Raw genomic sequence first — 23,590 nt, 5'->3', positions numbered from 1 at the left:
GGGAGAATGTGTGTGTATACGCACACATGCACATACTTTAGTTCCTCTCTCACTACAACTACAGGGCACCCCTCTTTCACAAAAGCCTATGCAACTGAAGCACCGATTAGCATATTGTCATGCTTCATTTGCATAATTCATTAGAGGCCATTTTTGCGCAAGAGTCTTTGTGCAAAAAAGAGCCATCTACACAGCTCCTTTTTGCACAAAAACACCCTCTTGCGCAAGAGCTATTCTTTCTGAAAAAATTGAGAAGAATGGCTCTTGTGAAAGAGGGTGTTTTTGCCCAAAAAGGAGCTGTGTAGAGGGCTACTTTTTGTGCAAAAGCCTCTTGTGCAAAAATGTCCCCTGATTAATTATGCAAATGAAGCAGGGAAATATGCTAATCTGCACTTTGTTTGCATAGGCTTTTGTGCTAAAGAGATGCAGTGTAGACATACAAGTGTTAGTCCTCCTCTTAAGTGCTGTTTACACTAGATTTTTATTTTGATAAAGCTATGTCCCTCGGTCGGTCGGCTGTGTGAAAAATCCTGACCCTTGAGAGTCATCTATACTAGCCAGTGTAGACTAGTGCTAGGTCAAGAGGAGACTTCTCCCATTGACCTAGCTACCCCTTCTTGGGGAGGTGATGTACCTCCACCAAGGAGAGAACTCCTATTACTGTGGGCACTACTTATGCTGAAGTGCTACAGTGGTGCAGCTGTAGCATTCTGAGTGTAGCCAAACCCTTAAAGATTCATCCCCAAACATCCAATAGTACAATAATGTTGTACTGTCTTCCTGGGTTATGAATTTTTGACAACTGTCCTGCAAATCCTTGAATTCCAGCAAGAAATTGTAGCCCTTCTTATAGGCAGAAGAGGAGAGTCAACCTTTTCCATCCAACCTCCAGCTGAAGATCCAGACACCTCAGCCACTCTTACGGGAGATTCTAACAGAAGACACATTAAATTAGTTTACCAAATGAGAGGCTCAGTTTTTCAAAGCAGTGGTTCCCTAAAATCAATCACTTGAAGTAGTACAGGTAGTGCAGGTAGCATAATCTATCCTTATTATTGCCCAATGCTGTCAATTCTAGGACCTTGCCTTCAGATGCTTATAACTTTGCAAAACTTAAGCCAGACATTTTCTCACTTGGTTTCAGCCTCAGGCTGAAATTTTGGAAAGTTTCAGAGAAGATGATTCAGCCATTACTGAGAAAATGCCCTCCATAAGACAGAAGTCCATGGGAAAAAATAGTTTGCAATCATGGAATTAAAAACTGGACCATAATGTGCACACACATGGGAGCTGAGTTCATTGAACAGGCAATCTTAAGTGTGACATTTCCTACCTTTTGAATGTTTGACTTTGCAACCTTAACATCATTTTAGTCTCATTTTAATATATTATTATCTACAATGAATAAAAGCAAATTCTAAACTTCAAGATATGTAACTGTGTTTAAAATGAATCATTGTGTTAATTGATGACATATTAATTTCCTTTCCTATGCAGCACACGGCGACCAGTCTCCCTTTGATGGAAGGGGGGGAGTACTGGCTCATGCCTTTGCACCAAGCCCAGGGATAGGAGGAGATACTCATTTTGATGAAGCTGAGAAATGGTCACAAAATCATATAGGTAAAGTATTTCCTGTGCCCTTCGCAACAAATTCAGCTCCTTCTACACAAAGCCCTGGCGTTTTCTTCCTATAACTGTTCGTCCCTCTCTCTTATATATAATGTAACATACTTACCTTTGCCTGCCATAGCATATATATAAGGTCTGTATTCTGTGGAGCTTAAATCACTTTACAAAAGTGGGAGAGCAATATTATCCTGGTGTTTTTGTAAGTTAGACACAACTTTAAGTGATTTGCCTATGGTCAAAAGGTGGGCCATTAACAAAAGGAGAGTCAGGAATAGATTGCAGGTTTCCTGACTTCCCATTCATGGCCTCTGAAAAATTCTTACTAAAACATGGGAGAGCAGATAAACTTAAATTAAACCTATAGGATTTCATCACAATGAAAAGATGTGAATTCTCCTGCTTGTGATTCTCTGTTCCATTGTATGTTAACAATTCTTTTCCGCTTTTTTATATATGAAAATTTTAGGAACAAATTTGTTCCTTGTTGCTGCTCATGAATTTGGCCATTCTTTGGGACTGGGTCATTCAAATGTTCAAGGTGCTCTGACGTACCCTATTTATCGCTACTGGGATCCAAACACCTTCGTCCTTCCAGATGACGACAGACAAGGAATTCAGCGATTATATGGTAATTTCAGTGTCAGATGTTAATTTTGATATAAAAAATACCAAAAAGGGATAGATTTTGTCATACTTTAAGTCCCTTACTCAGACAGCCAAACTGGTTTGAATGGTCTACTCTCTGAGCAAGGTACTACTCAGTGAGAGTACCTAAATTTAGACCAAGCCAACATGATATACTTTATCCCTTCCGCCTATTCTTTCTGGAGTCTAAGAGTAAGCTGTCCATATCGCAAAACCACCTAATGGAGTTATAGACCGGGACTGACAAAGGGTCCCCTACACACCAGTGCTTTGCAGAAATCAATGATGGCATGCTGCTAACCTAACTGCCAGTGAGTAGTACCTTGCTCTACCAAAGAGGATATTGAAAGCAGTATGGCTGCTTGCTGAATGTGAGATTGTGTAATGTGGCTGTGTCTAGACTGGCCAGTTTTTCCGCAAAATCAGCTGCTTTTGCGGAAAAACTTGCTAGCTGTCCACACTGGCTGCTTGAATTTCTGCAAGAACACTGACGATCTCATGTAAGATTGTCATTGTTCTTGCGGAAATACTATGCTGCTCCAGTTTGGGCAAAAGCCCTCTTGCGCAAATCATTTGCGCAAGAGGGCCAGTGTAGACAGCACAGTACTGTTTTGCACAAAAAAGCCCTGATGGCTAAAATGGCGATCGGGGCTTTTTTGCGCCAAAGCGCGTCTAGATTGGCACAGATGCTTTTCCGCAAAAAGTGCTTTTGCGGAAAAGCGTCCATGCCAATCTAGATGCTCTTTTCTGAAAATGCTTTTAACAGAAAACTTTTCCATTAAAAGCATTTCCGGAAATCATGCCAGTCTAGACGTAGCCTGTAAGTATGGCAGAATCTGGCCCTCACATCACTGTTCTCGGGGTCAGGACCTACTCATTCTAGGTTACAGTGGCAAAACTGTTCTCTAAAACTATGGCACTTGTGTGTGAACATTTGCTTCCATCAGACACTTCACAAAGGGACAGCAATCATGGTACATATTTCTCTGAATTTTGTCTCAAACAAATACCTTATTGTTTCCGTATTTCTATTCCACAGGCAGAAAAAGAGAAAACTTCTAAAGAACCATGGTGTTTTTAAAGAGAATGAAGAAGTCAGCAAGTGTACTTTTCTTTCACACCAGAAATGTTTCATTTTATTTCTTTAAATGGCAAATGTTTGAAGATCAATTTCTGCTCCTATACATTTAGGCTACATCTAGACAGCAGTGCTATTTTGGGATATCCAAAGTATCCACAAATAGCTATTTCGCATCTTTAAATGCACCCATGACTTCGAAATATATTCCGGTGTCCCTGTAGCCCTCGTTCCATGAAGGTTAAGGGACTTGCTGGAATAGCGCTTTATTTTGAAATTTTAAAATAATCTATTTCAAAATTAGATTGAAATAAGATATGCAATTTGCGTAGCTCAAATTGCGTAGCTTATTTTGACCTACTGGTGCAGTGGAGATGCACCTTTCCTGAGATTTGAAAACCTCTTTAAATGTATTCAGTAGTTTCTATGAAAATAAAAATTCTCCCAGCACTATTCTGCCATCCTACATTCCTGTCTGTCAAACGCTGGTGGTTTGCATTTCACTGGGGGGCTCGGTGACTACTATATGGTCAATGCATGCAGGACAAAAATTGTCAGGTGGGTGCTTGAAGTGCATCTAACATCACGATTTAGGCTCTCTGTTCCCAGCCCATCCCCTTCTCCTCCTTACTGCATATACATACCCAGACTCTGAGTACCCTCCACAAGGCCCAGAGAAAGCATGTAAGGCAGTGAGTGGTTCACAAAGTGTGGGCTGCAACCATCTTGCAGGTAAGCTGCAGGCTCTGGGTTCACACACCCCTATACTGGGGAACCTACACTGGTGCTCCAGCTCTGCAGCTCCCCTCTTGGGGGAGGATCCTCATGGGCCAGATCTAGCTCATGGGGACAGGAAGCAGCTCCATGCACTCCCACTCCTCCTCCTCTGAGCTGGGGGATTGGCAGTCCAAGAAACTGTTCACCTGAAAGCTTTCCCTGCTGCTTCCATTGGCCAGATTCATGGTGCCTGAGAGCGACAGGAGGTACAGAGCCAGGTAAGTGTCGTCCCCTCCGCCCCACCTTCATATCCAAACTTCACACTCCCATTCCCGTCAGGCACCATTACTTTTTACCCTGCAAGGTAAAGTAAGGGCTGGCAGAGCCTTGAGAAGATTGGATGGGTGGCTCACGGACTGGTGGTGTTATCGAGTTAACATCAAGTCAACTCAGGGATGGTCTAGACAGTATTTGGTCCTGCCATGAGGGCAGGGGACTGGACTCGATGACCTCTCAAGGTCCCTTCCAGTGCTAGTATTCTGTGATTCTATGATTCAAGCCTGAGAAATTCTTCCTCTTGCTGAAGGGGTAACAAGATGAGTCAGAGCCCTAGGCACTCCAAGAAAATGACATACATACCCCTGTAAGCTCCTTTTCCTCCTCCGTGTCTTGGCCAAACCCACATACGGCCAGACCTTCAAATATGTTCAAACCATGTTCATATATGTTATGGACTGTTATAAAGAGAATGTGATCAACTGTTCTCCATGTGGACTGAAAGTAGGAGAAGTAGCAATCAGCTTAATCTGCAGCAAGGGAGATTTAGGTTCAATATTAGGAGAAACTTTCTAAGTAACTATAAAAACAGTTAAGCTACGGAGTAGGCTTCAAAGGGAGGTTCTGGAATCTCCATCACTGCAGGTTTTTAAGAACCAGTTAGACAAAAGTGTGTAGGAATACTTGGTCCTGCCTCAGCACAGGGAGCTGGACTAGGGGGTCTTTCTAGGTCACTTCCACCCTGCATTTCTATGATTCTCTGTAGAGCTTAACTGGTGATCATCACAGCGAAACTGACCCTCCAGCCTTCACCCAGCTCCCGTCCAATGTGAATTATTAACAAATGAGCTGGTCCCTGATATAGAGAAGTCATAAGACCAGTGAGCCTAGCAGCCCTGTCAGTGATATCTCAGGACAGCCATTCCCTCATAGAACAGTGGGGGAAGCTAGGGGATCCAATCGTTCCTCCCTGATAAAGGTCTGCAAAGCACAAACAGGGACTTAGCTTAAAAAAGCAGAGATGCCTTCCCTCAATCACTATTACAGGCACCTATCCTAAGTCTGTAAGTAAACACATGGGCTACGTCTACATTGGCCCCTTTTCTGGAAGGGGCATGTTAATTTCAGAGGTCGTAATAGGGAAATCCGCGGGGGATTTAAATATCCCCCGCGGCATTTAAATAAAAATGTCCGCTGCTTTTTTCCAGCTTTTAGAAAAGACGGAAAAGAGCGTCTACACTGGCCCCGAACCTCCAGAAAAAACACCCTTTTCCGGAGGATCTTATTCCTACTTATTCAAAGTAGCATCTACACAGCCAAACTGCTATTTCGAAATTAATTTGAAATAGCGGAGCACTTATTCCAAATTTGGTAAACCTCATTCCATGAGGAATAAAGCCAAATTCAAAATAGCTATTTTGAAATAAGTGCTGTGTAAACACATCAAAATAGGGGGCCTCCAGCCTTCCCAGGGTGCCCTGGTGGCCACTCCAGCCTCAACCAAGATCACTCCTCTCCTTCCTCCCTCCCCGGAGCCTTTAGGGGTTGACTCTGGCCACAGTGTCTGTGCCAGTTCCAAGCCTGCCAGGCCAGAGCCAGCAGTCACTACCCCTGACCCATTGGCCCCCAAACATGAGCCAGCAAAGACTGGCAGCCAGCCCTCCACCACTCGCCAGGAGCAGTCTGCCAGCTCCCAGGAGCCTGACAGGGGCTGGAGAAGGCGGGCGCCTTCCTGGTCCAGGGTGGAGATCATGGACCTTATTCAGGTTTGGGGGGATTGCCCCCAATGTCCATGATCTCTGCGCTAGAGAGAGGAATGCGGCCATCAATGGCAAGATAGCTGCCAGCGTGGCACTAAAGGCCACATGTGAACCCAGGAGCAAGTTTGCGTGAAAATCAAGTTGGTCTGGAGAGCCCCCCCAACCCTGAGCCTTGACCTTCCCCTTCCCTTTCTTCCCCTTGCTTCCTCCCCCCAAGTTTTCACCCTCCCCTCTCCCCCCCTCTTCTCCCCTCTCCCGCCTCCTTTCCCCAGTCTCACCAGAGTTTCATTCTCCCCCCTCTCCCCCGGGGTTTTGTTAAATAAAGATAGTTTGTTCATGAAAATACGTGTATTTTATTTGACATCAGGAAGGGGGGTTAGGGAGAGGTCAGTGGAAGGACGTGAGGGAGGAATGAGGCACAAGCCCCCAGTGGGGCAGACCAGAGAGGCTCTGAGGGCTCCTCAGGATGGAAGCTCGCCCGCAGGGCCTCCTGGATACTGACAGCCCCCTGATGGACCTCTCAGATGGCAGCCTGCAGAAAGTTCAGACAGGTCCGCAGCAACGCGTCCATGAAAAGCACCAGAGTGCCCAGAGGCAGCTCTGGCTTCATGTTGCAGAGTGCTGTGATGTCCCGAGTGAAGGCAACCAGAGCACACAGAGACAAAATGGTTTCCTGTCCCTCATGGAGGTAGGCAAGCAAGCAGGGAAACCTGAGAACTGGCTGTCCAGGGGGGTGCCTTTAAGCACAGGCCTCAGACAGCCTCAGGCAGCAGCCACACGAAGTAACTCCTGACCTGATGCCCTGCCGGACCTGGTTCTGTCCGGCCTTAAATGCGATTCACCGTCCACTCAGTGTGGACGCTCTATTTCAAAATAGCAAAAGGCTATTTCACAATGCATTTCGAAATAAGATATTTTGAAATAATGCTGTAGTGTAGACATACTCTGAAAGAAGAAATCAGGCCCCTGAGTAATTGAAACAGATACTTCAAAGAGTTTAATTGGAAACATGTGCACAGTAAATACAAACACTATATTATTTACAGGGGAGGGTTATTTACAGGTGACTGTTTGTGACACACAGCATGGCCAACACCTGAGAAATAAACTTAAAGAGTCATCAGCATTTGTACAATGCCCCTTAATAAATATAATAACATGGGTTGGGATTAAGCTGCTGGATATGGAATGGAAAACAATCTCCAAAACAGGAAACACCACAAGATTAGGGGAACTCCTATTACCTAATATAGTGAATTATCAGAAAGTGTCAATTCAACAGGGGAAAACACTGATCCCCTTCCCATATTCAGCCATCACAGGAAGATTCTCTCCCCACTGAGAACCACAGACAATGATATCCCAGACCCCCTCAGCCTTTTACCCTCCTTTGCTAACTGTTGTCTGGTGACTCCTCATAGGCCCAGAACCCAGGAGGGCAAGAGTAAAGTGCTGAGAGAGACTAGAAACCTAACTATTCAGGAAACTTTTTCTATAAGGTGGAGGATCATAGCCTCTAAATTTGGAGGACGAATGATATGTGCACAGTAAAAACAAACACTATATTATTTACAGGGGAGGGTTATTTACAGGTGACTGTTTGTGACACACAGCATGGCCAGCACCTGAGAAATAAACTTAAAGAGTCATCAGCATTTGTACAATGCCCCTTAATAAATATAATAACATGGGTTGGGATTAAGCTGTTGGATATGGAATGGAAAACAATCTCCAAAACAGGAAACACCACAAGATTAGGGGAACTCCTATTACCTAATATAGTGAATTATCAGAAAGTGTCAATTCAACAGGGGAAAACACTGATCCCCTTCCCATATTCAGCCATCACAGGAAGATTCTCTCCCCATTGAGAACCACAGACAATGATATCCCAGACCCCCTCAGCCTTTTACCCTCCTTTGCTAACTGTTGTCTGGTGACTCCTCATAGGCCCAGAACCCAGGAGGGCAAGAGTAAAGTGCTGAGAGAGACTAGAAACCTAACTATTCAGGAAACTTTTTCTATGAGGTGGAGGATCATAGCCTCTAAATTTGGAGGACGAATGATATCTGCTGAGTACCTTCTTTGAAGGGCAGAGTGTTCTGAACTCCCAATAACATCAGAGGGAGTTTGAGGACACTCAGCAACTTATGGGACTGGACAATACAAGCACAGTTAAAGGCCCTGGATATCTAAAGGAAATCACCAAAATCCACAGTTAGATGTTTAAATGCCAATTAAAGCCACCCTTAGTGAATTCCTCCCGCATGTGTAATCCCCTAAGTAGTATAAGGGCCCTACCATCAATCAAACGTTAGCCCTGCCCCCTGCCCCCGGAAGTCCCGCCCCCTGACCGCCAGAATTCCCTTCTCCCCTGTCACCGGAAGTCCGGCCACTGGATGGTAGTACATCCGGGTCAAGAGGGACAGCTGACCGGGTGTCATGTGACCCCCGTTAGGCCCGTCCCCTGTCACCGGAAGTCCCGCCCTTGGGGGTAATACATCCGGGGTCAAGAGGGGCAGGTGAGCGGAAGTAAGGAGTGTCATGTGACCCCTCTAAGGACTTGCCCCACCTCCCTCTACCAATCAGGAAGGGTTTTTCCCCTGTAGGACCGCCCCGCGAACCGCTTTGACCAATCGGGGGGGCAGTTCTGGGATCCGATGACTCGCCGAGCAGTGGGTCGTGTGACCCCTCTAAGAACTTGCCCCGCCGCCCTCTACCAATCAGGAGGGGGTTTTTCCCTGTAGGACCGCCCCGCGAACTCCTTTGACCAATTGGGGGGCAGTTTTGGGACCGGATGACCCGCCCAGCAGTGGGTTGTGTGACCCCTCTAAGAACTCGCCCCGCCTCCCTCTACCAATCAGGAGGGTTTTTTCCCTGTAGGACCGCCCCACAAATTGCTTTGACCAATCCGGAGAGTGCAGTTCCGGGACCCGTTGACCAGACCGGAGGCGGGTCGTGTGACCCCTCTAAGAGCTTCCCGTGACACCCTTTGCCAATCAGAGCATAGAACTTCCCCGTAAGTTCTAGCACCACACAAAAGAGGCCCTCTTGTTCCAAGAGCGCGTGTTTCAGAGAGTGTGCAAACGCTGAGCGGAAACATGGCTTCTTTCACCAACTTTGTTTTGGTGCCGAGAAGAAAGCGCTACATCAGCGACAGTTCCGAGGAGGAAGGAGAAGTTGAAGGGAGCCCTTTGGCCCAGCCGCTGATGGATACACCAATATCTGACGCCGAAACCCAACCGCTCACGATGCAGCCAGACAAGCTAGATGGCCTGGAGGAAGAAGGTGCCCATGGCTCCCAGGAGTCGGACAAGACGCATGGAAAAGAAGCCAAATAGGTAAATGAAAGATCGAAGTTGGGGCATCATGGGGTTAGGAAACCGGGATTTTGAAAACTTTAAAAAAAAAATGACCAGAGCGTCTTACATTATTTCTTTCTGGCAATCTTTTGACAGCTTGATGATGCCTTTCTAGCTGACCGTCAGACCCGGGACAGCATTGCATCGGACGAGGAAGACGAACCGGGCCCACCTTGTTTTTGCTCAATACTGATACAAAGCATTGAAGAGAACGCCAAGGATGATACTGGTGTATCCAATAGCAGAGGGGGCAAAGGGCCCCTTTTCGCCTCTCCCTTGTCCTCGGAACTGTTGCTGATGTGGCGCTTTCTTCTCATGTGGTGGAAGGCCCTCGTCACCAAAACAAACTCCAAACTTCTGGTGGGGGTGGTGAAGGAGTCCATGTTTCCGCTCAGCGTTTGCACGCTCTCTGAAACACGCGCTCTTGGAACAAGATGGCCTCTTTTGTGTGGCGCTAGAACTTATGGGGAAGTGCTATGCTCTGATTGACAGAGGGTGTCACGGGAAGCTCTTAGAGGGGTCACACGACCAGCTTCCGGTCTGGTCAACGGGTCCCAGAACTGCACCCCCCGAATGGTGAAAGCGATTTGTGGGGCGGTCCTACAGGGAAAAAAACCTTCCTGATTGGTAGAGGGAGGGAGGGTGAGTTCTTAGAGGGGTCACACAACCCACTGCTGGGCGGGTCATCCGGTCCCGGAACTGCCCCCCGATTGGTCAAAGCAGTTCACGAGGCGGTCCTACAGGGAAAAAACCCCTCCTGATTGGTGGAGGGAGGTGGGGCGAGTTCTTAGAGGGGTCACATGACCCACTTCTGGGCGGGTCATCCGGTCCCGGAATTGCCCCCCCATTGGTCAAAGCGGTTCACGGGGCGGTCCTACGGGGAAAGCCCTTCCTGATTGGTAGAGGGAGGTGGGGCAAGTCCTTAGAGGGGTCACATGACACCCCTTACTTCCGGTCACCTGCCCCTCTTGACCCCGGATGTATTACCCCCAAGGGCGGGACTTCCGGTGACAGGGGACGGGCCTAACGGGGGTCACATGACATCCTTTTTACTTCCGGTCACCTGTCCCTCTCGACCCGGATGTACTACCCTCCAGGGGCGGGACTGCCGGTGACAAGGGAGAAGGGACTTCCGGGGAGTCGGGGGGGGGGGAACTTCCGGATTCAGGGGGCGGAGCTAATGTTTGATTGATGGTAGGGCCCTTATACTACTCCCTTACCCCATAGAGAGCTAGCAGATATATCGTTCAGTCACTGTAGCTGGCCGCATACCACCAAGCTGAAACAGAAGCTGGCACAGACAGAGCACATTGTTCTCCAGAAATCCCCACTGAAGCAATGGATGTGACAAGGTAGCAGGAGCTCTTCGTTCTATTTGTCTGTGCTTCATTCCCCGAGCACTCATCCAGGTCAGATGTCTCTTAGGACCTGAGTTGCCACCAGCTGGACAATGGGACTTGGGTCATTCTGTAGGACCTGGAGAGCTGGAATTACAGAGAATATGACTCACTTTTCATATAGTCACCTATGCCTGCAGTAGCTGGAGATTTAGTACCAGTGAGTACCAAGCTACAGCAGCTCTCTGTACAAACAAAGCTTTAGGTTCCTCCATTGGGATCCTTCCAAGCTCCAAACTGAGATGGAGGAGGGGGGAGAGGGGAGACCCTGACCCTACCAGAAACTCATCCAATTGGAAGGTGCTCCATTGACTCAATAGCTTCTGCTTTTAAGTTATTTTACATCTCCTGACAGAAATAAATCTGATGGTGTGGAGTTTGGGGTAGCAAAAAGTGGCTCCCAGGGAGCCGATGGAGCCCAAAGAGTGGATCACACAGGTTGGGAAGAGGCATTGCCAGGATAGCCAGGAGATGCACTGACTTATATCACACTGGCTGCAGTTTCCTCCAGGTACGTCTACACCACAAAGTTAATTCAAAATAACAGCTGTTATTTTGAATTAACTTTAATAGCATCTATACATGCAAACCGCTATTTCGAAATTAATTCGAAATAGCAGAGCGCTTCATTCAAATTTGGTAAACCTCATTCTACGAGGAGTAACACCAAATTTGAAATAGCTATTTCAAATTAAGTGCTGTGTAGACAATTAATTCAAAATAGGGGGCCTCCAGCCCTTCCCAGGGAGCCCTGGTGGCCACTCTGGGCACAACCAGGAAAACTTCCTCTCCTCTCCCCCTGGCCCCAGAGCCATTAAAGGAATAGACCCTGGCCCGTGCCAGATCCAAGCCTACCAGCCAAGAGCCAGCAGTGGCCACCGGGGCCCCTGAGCCAGTAGCCACAAAACGTGAGCCAGCAAGGCACTGGCAGCCAACCCTCCACTGCTCCTCAGGAGCAGTCTGCCAGCACCCAGGAGCCTGACAGGGGCTGGAGAAGGCGGGTGCCTTCCTGGTCCAGGGTGGAGATCATGGACCTTATTCAGGTTTGGGAGGGATGCCCCAGCATCCATGATCTCCGCACTAGACAGAGGAACACGGCCGTCAATGGCAGGATAGCTGCCAGCCTGGCCACCAAAGGCCACATGCGAACCCAGGAGCAGGTTTGCATGACAATCAAGTTGGTGCGGTGAGACCCCCAACCTTGGGCCCTGATCTTCCCTTCTCCTTTCTTCCCTTTGCTTCTCCCTTCCAACTTCCTCCTCCCAGGTTTCACCCTCCCCTCTCCCACCCACTCTATTCCTCTCTCCCACCTCCTTTTCCCAGTCTCCCCAGAGGTTCACCCTGTTGTTCAATAAACCCAGTTTCTATTTTTGAACATACATGTCTTTTATTTGACATCAGGAAGGGAGGCTAGGGAGGAGTAAGTAGATGGACGTGAGGGAGGAATGGGGCACGAGCCCACGGTGGGGAGGACCGGGGTGGCTCTGAGGGCTCCTCGGGGTGGACACTCTCCTGCAGGGCCTCCTGGATCCTGACAGCCCCCCGATGGACTCCCCGGACGGTAGCCTGCAGCAAGTGCAGCTGGGCTGATGGCAACAACCCTACGAGACGCACCGGTGTGCCCAGGGGCAGCTCTGGCTCCATGTGGCCGAGCGCTGTGGTGTCCCGAGTGCAGGCACTCAGGGCACTCCAAGACAGGACTGCTTTGCTGTCCCTCATCGGGGTAGACAAGCGAGCGGGGAACCCAAGAACTGTCTGTTCGGGGTGGGGGTAGGGTCCCGTGAAGCACGGAGCTCAGTTAGCCTGAGGCAGCAGCCCCACACACTATGTCCTAACCTGATGCCCTGCCAGCACTGGTTCCGGCCAGCCTGAACTTCGGTTCAGGGTCCACTCAGTGTGGACGCGCTATTTCAAAATAACAAAATGCTATTTTGAAATAGGTTTTGTGTATAGATGCATAATTCGAATTAGCTTATTTCAAATTAACTATTTCGAATTAAGTTAACTTGAATTAACGCTGTAGTGTAGACGTACCTCTTTCAGAGCAGACTAAAGCTGAATCTGTCCTTTGATGTGTGGCTGATGCACTTCACACCTGTGGTATCAGTTACTGCTTGCTTGTCAGCTAAATTTCTTTATAACTCACTAATGAATAGGATTTCACCTGTATTTGTTACTTACAGGTCAACAGATGTTCCATGTCCAGCCATTTCATATTCTTGGTGTCCGTATGTTCCAGGATGATGCCTAAATAAGCAGTGTAAAATAAACATCAATAAAAAACCTTCTCTTGTTAAGTGCAAGGTGATAACATTGGCCCTTTGGCTTCTATTGTGAGTCTAAGGTGAGCTGTAGGCAAGACAATACTAGAAAAGTTTAGCGTCCACACTGAAGAGAATAAGAGAAAAAAATTAAGAATGTTTACATAAAACCTCATTTGCTTTAAACAATCTATGTTCCTCTTGCCACTGCTGTCAGTTATTGGAGATATACTAGGATAGTGTATTAATCTAGTGGTGTGAACAAAGGGGCTGGGGCCAGGAATAAGTGCGTACTAAGCAAGGATCTCACCTGGATAAATTAATTAGGCCACAATGCTTGCCTGGCTTGCATGGGTGTGCTAAGGAAAGGATGGCACAGGGCCAAAGGGGAGGAATCTAGTGCTTCCTGGGCAAGGCAATCAGGAACCTGCAACAGCAGGCACTGTGTGGCGGTGGGCTGCCTACCTCCCAGTGATGAAGCACCAGTAAGGAACAGTGAACAACACTGAGCTTAGGTCTATAGTTTGAGTCCACACTAACTCTGACTACTAAAAATAGAGTGCAGGTAAGATGACAGAAGCAGTCGGAGGAGCTAGCCACCTTGAGAACAGACTTTTGGGTTTGGATGGGATCATCCTTGGAATAGTTAACCCCTCCTGCTACTCCTGCCACAGCTACTCTATTTTTAGCACACTAGTTTGATCGGAGAATAAACATACCCTACGTGACAGTGTGCCAGCCTCTGCTACTAAATGACTGCGCCATCTCAAAGCATTCTATTGCAAATTACAAATTCCTCCTAACACCACACTGGAGAAGTAGGAGAACATTAACATCTCCATTTATGCATGAGAAGTCACAGCACGGAGAGATTAATAGTAGCTCAGTGCTGCACACAGGGACTTTTTCTGTCTACCTCAAAGGGAATACCAAAAGGGACACGGCACACTTTCTCTCACCAGCTAACTTGGCTGCAACTGCCCGGATCTCTTCCCAGCTGCTGCGGAAGTATCTGATGGTGCTTTTGTAAAAGTTCTCCAGTAGCTCAGCCTTCTCTTTGGCCTAGAGAAAATCAGGGACACATGAGCTCTCTCTGGCTAGAAATGCCCTTTGACTGCCAACACATGCCTTTACAAACCACAAGTAAACAGTCTGTGTTCCTCTTGCCACTGCTGTCAGTTATTGGATTCACTCAGACTTTTTTTTTAATTTAAACAAGTAAATAAAAGAAAGGACAGGAGGCTGTGTAGAAGTGGGGAAAGTGGGAATCTATGGCAGATTTACATTCCTCTCACCCTCAGTCCTGTATCCCACTCTAATAGGGTACGTCTACACTCCAACGTTAATTCGAACTAACTTAGTTCGAATTACTTAATTCGAACTAAGCTAATTCAAACTAACGGATCTAGACTAAAAAACTAGTTCGAATTAGCATTGTACTAATTCGAACTAGCATGTCCACATTAAGTGGACCCTGAACCGGGCTTAAGGATGGCCGGAAGCAGTGCCGGCAGGGCATCAGAGGAGGACTTAGAGCGTGGAGATGCTGTCTCAGGCTAGCCGAGGGCTGTGCTTAAAGGGTCCCAACCCCCACCCCGGACAGACAGTTCTCAGGGGTGCCCCGCTTGCAAAGCAGTCTTGGCTTGGAGTGCCCGGAGTACCCACACTGGGCACATCACAGCACTTGGCCATCAGACCGGCTGCACTTGCCGCAGCCTGCCATCTGGGGAGATGGGGCAATTGGGGGGCTGCAGGAGAGCTTCCACCCCAAAAGCCCGCAGAGCCAGCCCAGTCCTCCCCATCGGGGGCGCGTACCCCATTACTCCCTCAACTCCTTCCCCTTGCCCTTCCCTAGCCCCTCTTCTTGATGTACAAAATAAAGGACAATTGTGTTCAAAAATGGAATCTGTCTTTATTGAACAAAACTGGGGGAGACTGGGAAAAGCGGGTGGGAGAGGGGAAGAGAGAGGGTGGAAGAGGGGAGGGCAACTAAAATGATCAGGGGTTGGGAACAGGTCTCATATGAAGAGAGGCTAAAGAGACTGGGACTGTTCAGCTTAGAAAAGAGGAGACGGAGGGGGGACAGGATAGAGGTCTCTAAAACCAGGAGTTGGGTGGAGAGGGTGCATACAGAAAAGTTCTTCATTAGTTCCCATAAAGAAGGACTAGAGGACACCAAAGGAAAGGAATGGGTAACAGGCTTCAAACTAGTAACAGAAAGTTGTTCTTCACAAAGCACAGAGTCAACCTGTGGAACTCCTTGCTGCAGGAGGCTGTGAAGGCTACAACTAGAACAGAGTTTAAAGGGAAGTGAGATCAAGCCATGGAGGTTGGGTCCATGGAGTGGTAGTATCCAGGGGGTAGGAGAGGTGTCCCTGCCCAAAGTTTGTGGAAGGCTGGAGAGGGATGGCACGAGACAAATGGCTTGGTCACTGTCTTCGGTCCATCCCCTCCAGGGTCCCTAGGGTTGGCCGCTGTCAGCAGACAGGCTACGGGATAGATGAACCTTTGGTCTGACCCAGGATGGCCATTGTATGCTCAGGGCTCAGGGTCGGGGGGGTCTCAGTGGACCACCTTGATTTTCATGCACTCCTGCTCCTGGGTGGCCAGGCTGGCAGCTCTCCTGCCCTAGCCGGCCACCTTCCTGTGCCTAGTGCGGAGATCGTGGACGAGGTCCACGATGTCCGCACTAGCCCAGGAGGGAGCCCGCCTTTTGCGGTCCCGGGCAAGCTCCCAGGACCCGCCAGCCTGGTCCCGGGAAGAGGGGGAGGGCTGGGGGGCATCGGGTGGGTGGCTCGATCCGCACCAGGTGCAGGGTCTGCTGGCTGGGTGCTGGCAGGCTTGCACCTGGCACGGGCACCGTAGCCATCCCGTGCCCCTTTAAGGGGTCCGGGGCCGGGAGGGGGGCATAGAGTTTCCCTGGTGTTGGCCCGAGTGGCCACCAGGGAAACCTGGGGAGGGCTAGCCTCCCACTAGTTCGCATTAAGGGGCTACACAGCCCTTAATTCGAACTAGTAAGTTTGAACTAGGCTTAATCCTCGTGGAATGAGGATTACCTAGTTCGAACTAAGCGCTCCGCTAGTTCGAATTAAATTCAAACTAACGGAGCGCTAGTGTAGCGCCTATGAAAGTTAGTTCGAACTAACGTCCGTTAGTTCAAACTAACTTTGTAGCGTAGACATACCCATAGATACTTACATTGCCCATCACACATTCCCCCTGCTTCTACATCACAAGCCTATGCTGTCAATAATCTCATATAATTCTATAGGTCACTCACAAGGTGTCTGCAGATATCCATCTGGAGCTCCTCAGGGTTCAGCTCGGTTCTCCAACTAAGATGCTCATTAAGTATAGTTTGGAGCCTCTTCAGTCCCAAAAATGGGGCACAGAGATGAAATGTAGCTCTGCACTCCTGAAAAAGAGGGTTGCACCAGTGAATTGTTCCATAACACGTATTGTGCTCATTCAAATGGAACTCATGTCCTTGACTGCTCATCTACCCCAAGAATAAAAGGGATTCCCCTGAAGTAATAGACAGAAAATATGCCAGCATGACTTTAATAGGGGGAAAGGGATTCTACTTCTGGAGTATTGCATCCAATTCTGGGCACCCCATTACTTAAAAAATGTTGATACATTGGAGAAAGTCCAACGGAGGGCAACAAAAATGATGAGGAGGCTGGAACACATGATTTACAAGGAGAGGCTGAGGGATTTGGGATTATTTAGTCTTCAGAAGAGAAGAGTGAGGGGAGCTTTGATAGAAGGCTTTAACTACCTGAAGGGGGATTTCAAAGAGGATGGAGAGAGGCTGTTCTCAGTGGTACTAGATGACTGAATGAGGAGCAATGGTCTCAAGCTACAGTGGGGGAGGTCTAGGTTGGATATTCGGAAAAACTATTTTACTAGGAAGGTGGTGAAGCACTGGAATGGGTTACCTAGGGAACCTATGGTTCTATGATTTTATAATACTGAAAACTGGAGATAGCAGCAATGTTTTTTCAGAACAGATGTAGCTATGAAAGCTGCTTCACTAGGCATAGCTGTGATCTTTCCTCTGTTGTGGGGAGGCAGGAACGTGGGGTGCAGAGATAGGCAGGAATGAACTCTTGGGATCAGACCCATGACCTATCCTGAACTCCAGTGAGACAACCCTGGCTGCTAAGGACCAGCCTGTCTGGGATTGACTCAAAAGGAGGGCAATGAACTGAGGGAAGAATTTAGGTCTCCACTGCAGGAAGGAATAGCAGAGCTCCCCTGGCATCAGGAGGAAGATTCTTTTTGCTTAGTAATTAAGTCACTGTCATTCTTACCATTGAAACTTCAGGGCTTGGATCTTGCAGGTGCAGCAGAAGCGTGACCCAGCTCTGTCTAACCTGCTTGGCAAAATAGTCCTTCCATTTTCTCTTTGCAGAGCCGGCCAGGATACCAAACAGGACAAAGGCCAATGCACGAAGAGTGTTGTCCTTCTATAGCCAAGAAAGCCACACAGGTTGGTAACGAAGAGATAACCACATCATGTATCTAGCACAGCTGTCTCTTCTACATTAGAGTAGAGTGATTCCAACTACAGAAGTTTAGAAGAACTGGAATTAATCAAGTTTGGGCCAAATGTGTTGATTCTTCAAAATACTTTGAAGACAGTTCAATTTTGACAAAATTCTTCCAGAAGCCAAGTAGGGGTACTTGGTCAGCTTCTTGGTGACCCATCTAGCAGGCTAACTGAGATCTTGGGCTTCCTGGCCCTCACCTTCAGAACAGCCTGTCTGGCAGGCTGACAAGGAGCCAGGAAATGTGTACCCTGGCACCTCTAATTCCCAGTGTTTCCAGGTTCCCTGTCTCCAGCATAGTCTCCCAGTAGAGCTGGGTTGAGAATAGTATTACTGTTTCACAAAGAGATTTGAAATTTGGGCTGGGGGTGTGTGTCCCCCAAATAGGAACAAAACCAAAATTTGAAATCTCAAACTTCTCTGCAAAATGGAATAATTTCAACCAGGTGACATAAAAATCGTATGGAGCAGGCCCAAAACAGTCTATTACACCCTGTATGCCCATTTTCCTTGTTATGCAGCTACCTAATCTAGTATTCATACTTCCTTTGCCATTCTCATTGGAAATAAAGATGAACAGAAGGGTGAGACTGAAGGAGCAGGGATGGCATCCTCATTTTCTTAATTCTCTGCTCCGCCATAAAACACATCTCTTCCCTAAGGCCTAAAATCACTTCATTCTGACATGAACAATGCCCAGTGAGGACACATCATGCATTGTAAATGGAGCCTCATCAATGTCAGCTGAACTGGGGTTGAAGGCTTCTGTTCACGTACATTATCGAAGTACTTCCGGATCTGTATGGTGAGGTCTCTGAAGGAAGAACCTATGTCCTTCCCTTTCAGCTCTTTCAGGACTTTGGCCAGTGCCTTCATGCATTCGACAGTGATTTCAAAACTGTAAGTGTCTTCTAAAGTCCTGATCAGTGTCTCCAGAAGAAACTTCTTGTACTTTTTCACCTGTTCAGACATATGACATTAAAAAACACTTTCCACTAACCACATTTCTAATATGTTTTTTTAGCAATTATGAAGCAGTGGGAATTTCATCTGCCCCCTAGTGACCTATAGCTATATTTTACATCAGGTACTAGCTACAATAAGCCAAACTCTGTGCCATATTACACCTATGTAATCCTATTAGATTTCTAATTACTTAGATTTGAAGGCCAAAAGGGACCATTGTGACCTCCTTCGCAACACAGAACCTCCCCAAAATAATGTCTGTTTGACTAGAGCACCTCTTTTAGAAAAACAGCCCATCTTGTTTTTAAAGTTGCTACTGATAGAGAACCCACCACAACCCTTGGTAAATGGTTCCAATGATTAAAATTACCATTAAAATGTATGCCTTACTATCAGTCTGAATTAGTTTAGCTTCATTCCTCTCCCCCCTCCCCCCCATTGAATCTAAAGGCACATTTTCTAGCCCTTTGAAAATTCTTGTGACTCTTCTCCAATTTATCAGCATCCTTCTTGAATTGCAGGCATGATCCTGACATAGTATTCTAACAGTTCTCACACCAGTGCCATAAGCAGAGGTAAAATAACTTCTTTATTCTTATTCAGAATTCCTCTGTCTATGCCTCCGAGGATCACCTCAGCTCTTTTGGTCACAGCTTTGTACTGGGCGCTTACGTTCAGCTGATTATCTATCATGATTTGAGTTTTTTAGTGTCTCTGTTTCCTGGAATAGAATCTCTCATCTTGGAAGTATGGCCTACACTCTTCATTCCTAGGAGTATACATTTACATATGATCATATTAAGTACATATTGTTTCCTTATGCCCAGCTTACCAAGGGAACCAACCTGCTGTGTATTGACTGCAAAGAGGTTACAGGGGTATGAGAGAGCAGAAGTTGGCCTAGTGCATTGTGCATGGCCTCTGTAAATCCTGAGCAATTGTTTCCTTTAGTTTCTCTAGTTATGCTGCATTGTATTCAGTATTCTATCTTACCTTCTCAGGTGCCCCATAGACTACATTTCCCAGGCCTCTTACAGCCATTCGACGGACAATCCAGTTATTGTCCTGTAACCTTTCTTCTAAGCTGTGTAAGACACACTTAAGCAACTTCTTCTCCCTGAGTATGGGATCAGTCATTAGCTGAAATAAAATCAACATGTCCATTAGCTCTAATATGTTCATTAAGATAGCGACTATAATTTGAGGAGACACGTAATAGACTGTAATTTATTATTCTATATGAATGAGTACTGTGTTAAAAACATGGATTTTTCCTTTTAGGCACTATAATGGGTGATTGCTCATCCCTTGAGAGCCTCTCAGTGACTGCATTTGATACCACAATCCTTTTCTCGCCCAGGTGCATCCTGCCAGTCGATCTTAGTGAGTCTTCCATGGCTCAGCCCTCTGGCCAAGTCCCAAAGTCCAAACAAATGCCTTTTAGGTCCTGTTGCCCTCACTAGGGTCTTCAGCCCCAACTCTGGACCCTTTATATTCTGTTCTTTGTTCAACCTCTCCATAAGCCCTGTCCCCTTCATCGGGTTTATGCCACTGGGGAACCTGGGCCTGCCCACTACTCTTGGTTCCAACCTAGAAATAGCAGCGAGTCATTGCTTCATTTCAGTTCATTGCTACTTTTTCCTTGGGTTCTTCCTATGGGGCCACTTTCAGTTTCTCCCTCTAATTATATGTTTAAGGCTCGTAAGGACTCTCTCTCTGCAAATTCAGCTTCAGAAAATGCTGCCTGAAATAAACCCCTGTGAATTGGTTTGGCCAGAGAATAGCATCCTTTCTTGGCCCTCCACTTCCTGAAAGGAACTGACCTAATAAAGCCCTGTAGCTCCATATATCTGAGCCAGCTGGCAGCTTTCATGAGGCCTCTCTAGGCAGACCTTGAAAACCCACGTTTGTGACTCCTTTCCTAGGTGGGGTGTAGAAAGATTTTGGGGCACAAACAGATTCCTAGAACCACCAGATGAGCCTCTAAAATAGCGACTTAGCGTAAATGTGAAATATGACACAGACGTTATAGCAAGGCTGTAGAGAGGGAGGATGCTCCAGTAGTTAGCAGCCTAGGACTTAGGAGGTTCCAGTTCAATTTCCTGCACCCTCAAAGACTTCCTAGATGATGTTGGGCAAGTCACTTAGGCCTTCTGTGCATCAGTTTCCTGTTTGCAAAATGGGACTAATAGTGTTTCCCTGCCTCACAGGGGTATTGTAGGGATACATACTTTTAAAGAGTTTTGAGGCACTCAGATACTACATTATCATTTTGAAGTACTCAGATAATACAAGTTTCTAAAAGGATGTTTTAAGGAAGATGGAGAAAAATTGTTCTCCTTGGCCTCTAAGGATAGGATAAGAAGCAATGAGCTTAAATTACATCAAGGGAAGTTTAGGTTGGACAGCAGGAAAAACGTCCTGCCTGTCAGGGTGGTTAAACCCTGCAATAAATTGCCTCAGGAGGTTGTGGAATTTGCATCACTAGAAATATTTAAGAGCAGGTTAGACAAACACCTGTCAGGGATGATCTAGACTGTGCTTGGTCCTGCCGTGATGGCTGGGGATTGGACTCGAAGACCTCTCAAGATCCCTTCCAGTTCGAATGTTCTATGAATCTATTATTCTACATTAATGCGAATCTAAGATAGATGTTAATGTATTTGTATGTTGCTTATTTTATAGTATTAGGACACTAGATTCATTTAGAAGATTTGCTGAGCTAGGCCAAAATCAGGAGCTGTTGGTTAGTATTAGCCCTAGGAATTGTCAGAAAAGGTCTAGTAACTCAAATTCTATGGCTACATCTACATTGGCATGATTTTGCGCAAAAGCAGCTGCCTGTCTACACTGGCGGGGAGTTCTTGCGCAAGAACACTGACATTCTAATGTCTAAAATCAGTGCTTCTTGCGCAAAAACTATGATGCTCCCGCTCAGGAAAAAGCCCTCCTGTGCAACTGTTCTTGCGCAAGAGGCCAGTGTAGACAGGCCACATTAATTTCTTGTGCAAGAAAGCCCAATGGCTAAAATGGCCATCGGAGCTTTCTTGCGCAAGAGAGCGTCTACACTGGCACGGATGATTTTGCACAAAAGCGCCTCTTAGCGCAACAGCACATGCCAGTGTAGACTCTCTCTTGCGCAAATATTCTAACGCAAAAACTCTTGCGTTACAAGTATGGGTATGTCTACCCTATAAAGTTAATTCGAACTAACAGCCGTTAGTTCGAATTAACTTTAATAGCGGCTATACATACAAACTGCTAGTTCGAATTTAAATCGAACTAGCGGAGCGCTTAATTCGAACTAGTAAACCTCATTCTACGAGGAGTAACGCCTCGTTCGAATTAAGTAGTTCAAATTAAGGGCTGTGTAGCCACTTAATTCGAACTAGTTGGAGGCTAACCCTAATCATGTTGCCCTGATGGCCACTCTGGGCCAAACCAGGGAAACTTTTCTGCCCCTCTCCCAGCCCCAGAGCCCTTAAAGGGGCATGGTCTGGCTACAGTGCCTGTGCCAGTGGCAAGCCTGCCAGCACCCAGCCAGCAGACCCTGCACCTGGCATGGCATGAGCCAGCCACCCGCTGCCACCCAGCCCTCCGCCTCTTCCCAGGACCAGGCTGGCGGCTCCTAGGAGCCTGCCCAGGGCCACGAGAGGCAGGCGCCCGCCTGGTCTAGTGCGGAGATCGTGGACATTATCGAGGTTTGGGGGGGGAGGCCTCCAGCGTCCACGACCTCCACACTAGGCACAGGAATGCAGCCGTCTAGGGCAGGATAGCTGCCAGCCTGGCCACCAAAGGCCACATCCAAACCCAGGAGCAGGTTTGCATGAAAATCAAGTTGTTCCAGTGAGACCCCCCGACCCTGAGCCCTGCGCTTAGAACATAAGAACATAAGAATGGCCGTACTGGGTCAGACCAAAGGTCCATCTAGTCCAGTAGCCTGTCTGCCGACAGCGGCCAACACCAGGTACCCCAGAGGGGATGGACCGAAGACAATGACCAAGCCATTTGTCTCGTGCCATCCATCTTCAGCCTTCCACAAACAGAGGCCAGGGACACCATTCCTACCCCCTGGCTAATAGCACTCCACGGACCCAACCTCCATGAATTTATCTAACTTCTCTTTAAACTCTGTTATAGTTCTAGGCTTCACAGCCTCCTGTGGCAAGGAGTTCCACAGGTTGACTATAAGAAGAACTTTGTGTGAAGAAGAACTTTCTTTTATTAGTTTTAAACCTGATGTCCATTCATTTCATTTGGTGTCCTCTAGTCCTTATATTATGGGAACTAATGAAGAACTTTTCTTTATGCACCCTCTCCACACCACTCATGATTTTATAGACCTCTATCATATCCCCCCTCAGTCTCCTCTTTTCTAAGCTGAAAAGTCCCAGTCTCTTTAGCCTCTCTTCATATGGGACCTGTTCCAAACCCCTAATCATTGTACTTGCCCTTTTCTGAACCCTTTCCAAGGCCATATCTTTTTTGAGGTGAGAAGACCACATCTGTACACAGTTCTGAAGATATGGCGTACCATAGGTTTATACTTCCCCTCCTCCTTCTTCCCCTGGCTTCCCCCTTGCAGCTCCCTCCTCCCAGGTTTCCACCTCCCCTCTCCCACCCTCTTTCTTCCCCTCTCCCACCTTCTTTTCCCAGTCCCCCAGAGGTTAATCCCTCCCACCCCCAGTTTTGTTAAATAAAGAGAGTTTCTATTTTTGAACACGTGTCCTTTATTTTTTACATCAGGAAGAAGGGGCTCGGGAAGGGTAAGTGGAAGGAGGTGAGAGAGGAATGGGGCACGAGCCCCCGATGGGGAGGACTGGGGTGGCTCTGCGGGCTCCTCGGGGTGGAAGCTTTCCTGTAGGGCCTCCTGGATCCTGATAGCCCCCTGATTGACCTCCCCCGGATGGCAGCCTGCGGCAAGTGCAGACGGGCTGATGGTC

The 23,590-nt window shown here is 47.4% G+C and overlaps 1 protein-coding gene and 1 long non-coding RNA gene across 2 annotated transcripts; both read right to left on the bottom strand.

Moving 5' to 3' along the window:
- Positions 1–10,633: 10,633 nt before the first annotated feature.
- LOC149525900 (uncharacterized) lies at positions 10,634–14,312 on the bottom strand. Its single transcript, XR_016348907.1, has 3 exons — positions 14,088–14,312; positions 13,049–13,114; positions 10,634–10,954 (listed from the first exon to the last, which is right to left on the bottom strand). It is a non-coding gene; the product is annotated as an uncharacterized LOC149525900 (long non-coding RNA).
- Positions 14,313–16,349: 2,037 nt separating this feature from the next.
- Positions 16,350–19,779, bottom strand: LOC149525899 (protein maestro-like). The gene is made up of 3 exons (XM_089776489.1): positions 18,459–19,779; positions 17,445–17,600; positions 16,350–16,543 (listed from the first exon to the last, which is right to left on the bottom strand). The coding sequence occupies exons 1-3, from the start codon at positions 18,651–18,653 to the stop codon at positions 16,394–16,396; spliced, it is 501 nt and encodes a 166-aa protein (XP_089632615.1). The 5' UTR covers positions 18,654–19,779; the 3' UTR covers positions 16,350–16,393.
- Positions 19,780–23,590: the final 3,811 nt, after the last annotated feature.

This window comes from Pelodiscus sinensis, chromosome 1 (assembly GCF_052426305.1).
Source record: "Pelodiscus sinensis isolate ZL-2025 chromosome 1, ASM5242630v1, whole genome shotgun sequence".
Taxonomy (NCBI): Eukaryota; Metazoa; Chordata; order Testudines; family Trionychidae; genus Pelodiscus; species Pelodiscus sinensis.
The sequence above is the reverse complement of the archived record's forward strand: the minus strand, read 5'-3'. Positions and strand labels throughout refer to the sequence as shown.